Source organism: Trematomus bernacchii, unplaced genomic scaffold (genome assembly GCF_902827165.1).
Source record: "Trematomus bernacchii unplaced genomic scaffold, fTreBer1.1, whole genome shotgun sequence".
Taxonomy (NCBI): Eukaryota; Metazoa; Chordata; class Actinopteri; order Perciformes; family Nototheniidae; genus Trematomus; species Trematomus bernacchii.
This window is the reverse complement of record NW_022987609.1, coordinates 3,679,641-3,688,782: the sequence shown is the minus strand read 5'-3', so window position 1 is coordinate 3,688,782 and position 9,142 is coordinate 3,679,641. Positions and strand designations below refer to the sequence as shown.

The window sequence follows — 9,142 nt, the reverse complement described above, 5'->3', positions numbered from 1 at the left end:
GCTGAGATGGAACAGAGGCTCACATCATTTGATTATCGTTGCCCCTGACAAACATTACCCAAATAAAATAAAGGCATCTGTTGTTATCCTGATTGACTGATTTTTAGGTCTCACTGAAAGGGACATTGAACACTTTCCAGTACATTGAAATGTTGCCTCAAAGCTCAATACCAGAACATAGAATAAAAGAAAAGACAAAGTTATTTTTTTTCTATTTTATTTTTACAAAGTTTCCACTTCTTCAGCATCACACTCAGATGTTCCTGTAAAACAAAAGAAAATCATTGTCAGTTACCAAAATTGTAATTTGATTCTGATTTAAAACTCTGAAAACATCCTGCCACATACATACTACTGACTAGGGATGGGAATTTGAAAGCAAATGTATATTTGAATATTCGACCCCCAAAAAATTAAATAAATACATGTTCAAATAAGTATAGAAACCAAGTCGAATTTGTCAAATGTATTGAACTGGTGATCACAGTTTGAACAGTTGACGGCTATAGGCCTACAGCTTTCATGCTTAAAACATAACTTGGTTTTTAAATTAAAGAGGGATCATACACGAACAACATAACGGGTTAGGGCAGGGGTCGGCAACCCGCGGCTCTTTAAGCCCTCTGCTCTGGCTCCCTTGAGCTTAGACAAAAAGAAGGAAATAAAATAAAAATATTTGTAGGACTATTTATAATTTGTTGCACGGTTGAACATGTTTCGTATCTTGTATTTTGAGGTGATACTGTGACGCATACAACATTTTAAAAAACGGTTTTAATTAGGTCAACTAAAATATGTGTCATATCCTGCTACGGTCCCGCACCAGCGCATGTTCTTGCAGGCGAATAACCTGACCCCCGGCTCGATGAGCAAACTATGGATAAATCAAAGAAAAGAAAAGTATTGGAGGAACACAGAGGGTTTAATTCTGCGTGGTTACAGTTATCTGCTTTCACAGCAAACGATGCTGGTTTACCGGGATGTTTGATATGTGGAGAAGTTGTCAAAGGTGCTGCAGCCTTTAAGTAATGGAGGAAAAACACGGAAGAGGAAGACAGCTGACGATCTTCAGTCATAATTCAATCAGTTAACTCTTTTTAGGGTGCAGCTATATGTTTTATTTATTTCAAAGTGGGCCCATTTTAATATTCATTTTCTTCAAATGTGCAGAGGACTCCCCAAGTGCTGTGTTTAATTTATTTTAAAGTAGGCCTGTGTATTTTCTTTTAATTCTCCTTATAAGAGTTCTTTGTTTATTATTAGGGGTAAACAGTTTTCTATAATGTAATACATAAATGCAAAAAAACTGTAGTTTTTGTCTATGATGTAACAATATATACAACTTTATAAGCTATCAAGCTATGAAATATGTTTTGCGGCTCCAGACAAAAATGGGTGGAAAAGGGGGCAAAAAGGGTCTTTTGGTCAAAAAGGTTGCAGACCCCTGGGTTAGGGTAACGTAACCCTATTAAAACAGAGATCAACAACCTATACCAGGGCCTATGCACAGAATGCAGCTATTCAATACTCATTCTTGTTTAAGAATATGAGCATGTCTACTCAGGGGAGAGGCTGGTGCGGAAACGATTCACAATCAGGCCAGCTGTAGAGAAGACCCTCTCAGCTGGAATTTGGGCATAAGATGAGGTTTGAGTCTGCGTGATCTGCGTGTAGGGAGGGGCATCAGCCATATCATTAGCTAGAACTAGCTAGATCTGATGGATTTGGACATAAACGCGAGTGAAGTATAACCGGACGCGAGAGAGAGAGATCAGCACCTGCAGCTCTGCCCGCCGTGGGGGACCGGTGAGCGGAGCAAAACACACCTTTAGACCTAAGACACTTAGCTATGGCACTGTCGTATACATTGAATTATTCCATTTGATAATATGTAATCAACTTAGGCATCCCTCCCAAAAAAAATTGAATAATTGTTCCCATCCCTACTACTGACATAAGTGAACAGATTCTTACTTTGCAACCATGGTGTCATTCTTTGCCAGCCTGAGGATGGAGTCATCAGACTCGCCCTATAGGAGGAAAACAATTGTTAATACAAAGGTTTTCTGCATTTAGAAGACGATCTCATGGTAGTTCGGTTTCCAGTAAAGACTATAGGATAATAGAACCAGCAACAAGCTTTGTCAAGCTTTCCATTTTAACTTCACAGCAAAGCAGTGGAAACAAATATAATCTCAAATCTGTTCAAACACATTAAAGACCTTCCTCTGCCATCTAATTCCTAATGGAAGGACAGAAACTGCACATCTACAACAATTATACTGTACTACACACCATTTACAGCTGAAATAAAAAATGTTTAGGATAAGGATAAAGGTATTGCAACTCTTTACTCTGATGAAGAAATCATAAAAATAAATGACTGATGTGTTTTCTGTTTGGATATGACAGCAGTGAAAGCACAATGCAACAGAAATCCAGCTGAGACTCACCATTCTGCGGATAGCGCCGCAGATAGCGTAGGTCTTGAACTGCCCATTGAAGCGTCCAGTCACCTTGTCAACCTGCAGAGAACAGAGCACACTGCTTAACATGTACAGCCCAAAACAGCTGGTAAACACTTCAAACGTGCCTTTATAAAAACCTACACGTTAGATTTTTCCTAAATGAATGTAGATTGTACTTTTGTTTAAAAAAAAAAAAATGCTACTGTTCTATATTTATCCACGAGCAATATGAAAACCAATTGAAATCAGACTCGGTGTAACCTACATTTTATCACTTTAAATTTATATCATTTGTCAAATTTAAAAGTATTGTGCATTTGATTTTCAAGAAAACCTGCAGTCAAACTATGCAACTACATAATGTTATTTACACAAAACCCATGTAGCGAGTTTGGAAATTGAGCAATCGGTTTACACATGAATGTAAAAGAGCCAATGCCTTAAAGCACGACATACCGAACAATCTAGAAAAACACAGCAGCCTGTCACATATACATCATTTGTTTAAAAACTATTGAGACTCATTTCCAACCATAATAATAATAATAATCATTCATTCATGATCTATTGATTATGTAAAAAGTATTCCAAGCATATTCCAGTTTCAATTCTATGGAGCCTGTTTGATGACTCAAATGTCCTGCCTTCACAATATGTTATCATCAGTGTTTCCTTCAACTATTCAGACTCTCCACCACAATGCTGTTGTGGCAACTCAATGCAAATATGAATAACCAACACTGGGACTACTGTTTGAAATAACTTTGTTTAGAGTTGAAAAACAGGCACAGCATGTGTCAGCAAACTAGTGGCTACTTAGATTATTAATATCTTTATCAAGACTGAACTATGGTGATCTTTTTAGGTATATCAAAAAAGCTAAATGCCATTTATGTCAGCATGTCTTTTTTGGCTGTGTTAATGTTATTTCCCCAAGAGCAGGGAATGCAGGGTTTGACTGTAAAACTAAACTTTCTCCTTCAAAATGTAGAGGGAGCATGAATGCCACTTATGGTTTCAAATCACTCCGTTAGCTGTGTTACTCATCAGTTAGGGTGTGAATTAGCAGGAGGGTTAAGTCTGCATGTTTTGAGGTTTAAGGTTTTTTCTCCAAGCTTGCATAACATTCAAAGCAACAGAGTACAACACATTGCTTACAAATTAATTTTTCAAGCACATCTCAACATAAAAACTTGTTTTCAGGCAAATGTGCTAAACATATATATTTTTTACTTGTATTAACATACAATATCTATGTATGTAATGTACGCTTACTTTAGCTGAATGTGCTAAATAAGGTTGAATATAAGCTTCTATTTGGCATACCAAGTGGTATCATTGTGGTCTTGATATTAAGTATTCATTAAACATACAAATAACTGATATTATTCATCAACACAGATGGTCTAACTAATGGCGCATTTCCACCGCAGGCCTCGCTCGACCTAGTTTTGTTAGGCCTTGTTAGGCCCAGCTCACTTTAATGCTGCGCTTCCATTACAGTTTAGGAACTGGGGTAGTATCTATAGTAACGCAGTCAGTGTAGGCGGAGCCGTGACGTCATCTTCAATGAGCACCCCAGAAAACCAACATCAGCTGTTAGCTGTTAGCACTCAAGCTCACAGCTCCTCATATCTGTTCAGAAACTAGACAATAGTTAAACAAGTAAAACCACAGACTGTCTGTGTCATGGCGAATACAGTCGCTGGTTTATTTATGTCTGTAGGCCGTTGTTGTGAGTGTGGACGGTCGGAGCATATATTGCGTTAACTTAGCCGATCTCCATTTAGACAATGCGCGTTTTAAAAGGTTTTTTGCCTGCCGTCTGTCTGCAGACTTGTCAAAGCATTAATTCATGGTTTTTACTAACCGGTATCAGTATGTTGTTACTTCGGCATCACTTTGAAACGTGTATTACAATTAAATCACGGTCAAATATGTTCATCTTGTTGTAGTTGTAGCCCCCTTGCCAGCGATTCGCTCTCTAGTTTAGCAAACTCAGCCCGACTCAGCCCTGTTTGTTGGCCCCGATAGAACCACGATTTTGTCGGGCCAGAAAAAAGGTGAAAAAGTAGCCCCGGGCCGGAACTAGGCATAGTGGAAACGCAACCAAAAACGGGCCCGACACGGCACGTTTAAACCGCGCCATGGTGGAAATGCGCCATTACAGACCCAATCTAGACAGACTGGTTTAGTTTCATGCATTTCTGTTGCATATGAAAAGATTCAATCTGTTTTTACCTCAGCAATGTTGATCTGGATGGAGGCATGGTCCTTGGCTCCAATGATTCTGTTGCTAGCAGAGCTGAAATACAAACATACATTATTTGTAATGGTCATGTTAATTAAATGTCACCATCCTTCACTGCTCTACATAATGGAGTATCCAGCAGATCACTAATGCTACAATTGAACTGGCAAATAGCTTTATTTTTTATCACATAGTGTTGAAGCAAAGTCCTAGGTGCCCTGACACTACTCTAGTATTTTAATGCATCTTTAATTTCTTAATCAAGTACATCTCAGAGAGCATTTTTTTAATTTTTTTAGTATATTTGACTTTAGTTACTTTTCAGATTATGATTTTGCATCTCATTCTTAGTGAAAAGCATGTATCTTCAAATGGGCTGATGTTAAGTGTTTTCCTTCAAGTATTGAACATTCTGCCCATTTAAAATCATGTGAAAAAAGATTTGTCGCCGAGCTAAAACAGAGGGTGAAATCTCATGAAAAGTTGCTCTTGTAGATGTATTGCTGAAGCTTAGACTACCCAGCAGTATATAAAGCTAAATACACTTCATGTAATCAAGCTTTAACATTTACAGCAGTACAATGCAACACACACATGTGCATCAGTAATGTATTTCAAGAGCATCACATGCAATAGGGAACTTTTTACTGCCTTTCTCACAAGTACTTCTAGTTGGAAAACATTCTTTCTGTTGTTACTTAAATCCATTAAGATAAGGTTTTGAACACAGGAGATTTACTCTTTTGGGGTATTTTATTGTGTTTTAGCACAAGAGGACTTCAAAGTAAAGGATATTAATATTTCTTCATTCATTAACTGAGTAAAACACACTCACCATTTACGTGGGACGTAAAGGTCCACAAATTCACCAGCGTCGTTCTGCATGTTTACAGGTTGAACAGGCGGTCGCCTACAAATCTGAAAGAAAGAAACCCCAACACAGAAAAATCAGATGCGCGTTTTCCTTTTTGCGCTAACTAGCTAGCGTAACTATGCTAACACTCTCACAGGCATTTTAATGTTCCAACAGTCGCATATTCTTCGTATCAACGCAGAAATAACACCGTGTGGATAATAACACAAATACCAAACACAGTCTGAGGATATGTTACTCAGAAACCAGTAATGACTTGTTAGCCAACTAGCACATCAGTTAGCATACGGAGCGCTCAGAGCGGCCGCATGTGGCTGCTCACACACTCGACAAACGTCTGATAGTTACACACAATTAAGTCCCATAAACACGTCCTAACACTTATCTAAAACAACAAAGTCACATTCACTTTGACATATCTAAGATAATATTGCGGCAACGTAGGGAGAAACGGTGATTTTAAAGCGTTTTTAAGACGAGAGCTCGACAGATACGCACCGTATAGGACAAATGGCCGACGGGAAAGGAAGAGCTGCTGACCCGGAAGTAAAAATATCTCTTTCGATGTTTTCCTCGCCACCTGCTGGATAAAATGATCAATGTCTGTGTTACAGAAGAACGTGAATTATGTCTGGTGTTTCTTAAATCACTGTAGTTGTTCAGAGTAATGAGATACAGATAAATAAAGCAATTATCATATTTGTAACAGACTCAAAATCTGATCAAGACAAAAAGCATTTGTAACATTTAACAACATTCAGTACAATACATTTTTCAAAATGGCTTTATTTAACACAAAAACATAATAACATATAGTTCATACTCTTGTGAGGTAAAGTAGAATCTGCCTGAAGGATTTAACAGGAACAAACATATGGTGCAGGTTGGCTAATAGGGTTATGATATGAACTAAAATAAAAGATGGAGGAGAACAACATTTTAAATAGTGTGGTTAAAGCTGCAACGATAGATTCTATTCAATATGAATTATCAGAGAATTTTCTTTAATGAGAAAATGTGATTATTTGTGGCCTATTACAGCTTTGTACAATTACCAAGACACAAACTGGTGCTTTTGGCACAATTATTGAAACCACAAACTCAAGTTGCCTTTCATCTATTGAATAGATATACTAAATCATAAGCACATTGTCTGCTTTACACTAAGTTTGATATTCCAAAATACACTTTTTGCAAATAACTACACGCTCTTATTAACACTAGTTACGTTATTCAAAACCGACAGCCTGTGTGTTGTTTGCTAAACACTGCCATTGAAATACCACACTCAATTATCAAACCCCTGCCCCCAGAATGCACATGTTAAAAGCCATATAACCAATTAGATCATTAGAGATCTGAGCTTGAACACTTTGTTGTGCACAACAATGGAGGCCAATTTTGGTTTGGAATTCGTTCTCCGTTTCGAATTTGTAAACGAAACGAAAAATCAAACTGACAAAAAGTACACGGACCCACTTGTGGGGTATAGGTTTTGTGCAAAAGGTTGGCTGATGTGACTGATACAGAAAATCAAAACATTCTCATTTTACTTGAATTCAATATATTTTATTACGGATACAGTAAACTCTAGCACAGTAGCATTTCATAATGCACAATATGCAAACAATTATTTAGTTTTCACATTTGTATTAAACACAAATATTATTAATTTATACTAAAGTATTAAGTATGTGTTGCACACTACATGATACATGTAACAAAAATGTAACAGAAAAAAAAGGAGGTAACAGAAAATAATGTTTTTTTCCTCCATAACATCGGAATCCCCAATAAAGCAACTTATGAAATTGGAAGGGAAAAACATATGATATAATTATTACATGTCCATAACATGCATCAGTTCGTTAATGTTTCTGGACACATGTACATCCAACGGCCAGATTGAAGGGACACTTGCACCAATCAGGTCCAGTTATGTTGTGATAGACAGAAACCTCGATCATGATAGGCTTGGCGACCATGTTCTTCAAAGTGCAATGCTTGCATTCAGCGTACAGGATGTGTTCGGGGTGTCTGTCTAAGACTGTGTCAATACTGGAAAAGAGAAGGAAAATAAAAGAACATGAATATGTGGAAGTGGAGTGGCAAACAAGGGTGGATGAAACAAATGAGGGGAAATGGGGCTTGTTAACACAGACATGTGTAAGTCTATAGATTTCTGCTCCCATACATTTTATTTTTCTGGCACTTCATTAAAGTTTTGCCACAGAGAACATTTAAATCCAAGATGTCATTTTTTAAGGCTGCACAGTTGCATCAATTGATTTGATTTACAGAGGTGGGTTTAAATGGCTCTCTCTAGCTCTCTTTGTCCATTCTAGACAATTCTATTTCTGTAATTTTTAATGTTAACTGCAAAGTGCAACTCCATCAATTCCTTATGAAAGACTGAGAAGTTGTGGGTCTTTTCCCCATTATTTTAAATGCTGATGTGATCGTAGAACAAATAGTTTAAAGTAATTCTGTTTGAGTATATCATGACCCTCAGTCTTGTAAGTAGCTTAAGATAGAATTCAACTTCAACAAAGTTACTCGGCAATTAGTAAGATGTTCCTGTGCAACAGAAAGGGAACTCACTTCATTTTCCAGGGTGCCACCGAAGAGTCTTGGAGCTCTGAGATATGTCTGAAGGGCAACTCGTTGTATACACTGGTCCGCTCATAGGGATGTTTACAGACAGGGATGCCGCACACTGTCCCCATAAGCACCAGCTGTAAAAAAAGATTCTGTAAAGATAGATATATTTCAATTAGACTCACGTTATCAACGTGTGCGATTCACTTTCACCACAATAACCAAATAACTAGTTGATAACTTTCTCAGGTGCTTATTGTTTGTGAGCTTTGCAATATTGCAGCTTTCTTTGTGAAAGCATAGACAACAAATCCGTCTTTCCCTATCAAGTACAATAAATAAAAGCTGTATTCAGATCTTATATTTTTTCAAAACCTTTAACAGTACTCACCAGGAGAGCTGTGGAGTCCATGCTGATGTTGAAAATCAGAGCAATTTTCCCCAAAACACGGTGAAACAAACAGGAATTGTCCTTGTTCTTCTATCTCGTATAAACTCTGGGATTCCCTTTCCCTGTGCAGTGCACTCTCTCCATGTGCACCTTCGGTTTTTATGCTGCCTCAGACTATGACTCAGTTTTGTGACTAAACAACATTTGCATCGAGGAGGAAAACAAATTGGACCATAGCCAATAATAACATCATCATTGAACAATCACCCGTTGCTTCTTAAAACCCTTGTGGTTGTCATTTGTAACTTAAAACAAAATCTGCATCTGCAATAAGCTCAGTGCAGGACTTGTTAGAATTTAAAAAGCTTAAACCATTTTGCAGTTGGAAAAAGGCTAAACAAAAGTCAAAAGGTTGCAAATCTCTGATACATTTTTTTATTAACAGTTTATATTTATTTTTTCCTCCTTGTATTTACTGCCGTTCACAATTGTCGGGGGTTTGGATAATTAAAATTTCAGTTTAACACCTGACAAAATCACATTGTTGAAGCTCAACCTCC

General features: G+C 37.4%; 1 protein-coding gene across 2 annotated transcripts; it reads right to left on the bottom strand.

Moving 5' to 3' along the window:
* Positions 1-200: 200 nt before the first annotated feature.
* Positions 201-6,193, bottom strand: rps21 (ribosomal protein S21). 2 transcript variants are annotated; one of them, XM_034131644.1, is made up of 6 exons: positions 6,092-6,193; positions 5,555-5,637; positions 4,710-4,773; positions 2,454-2,525; positions 1,975-2,030; positions 201-263 (listed from the first exon to the last, which is right to left on the bottom strand). In XM_034131644.1, the coding sequence occupies exons 2-6, from the start codon at positions 5,602-5,604 to the stop codon at positions 254-256; spliced, it is 252 nt and encodes an 83-aa protein (XP_033987535.1). In that variant the 5' UTR covers positions 5,605-5,637; positions 6,092-6,193; the 3' UTR covers positions 201-253. The 2 variants fall into 2 exon arrangements, with proteins under 2 accessions (XP_033987535.1, XP_033987536.1); XM_034131645.1 differs by lacking the exon at positions 201-263 and having other exon boundaries at positions 1,971-2,030.
* Between the last annotated feature and the right edge of the window lie 2,949 nt (positions 6,194-9,142).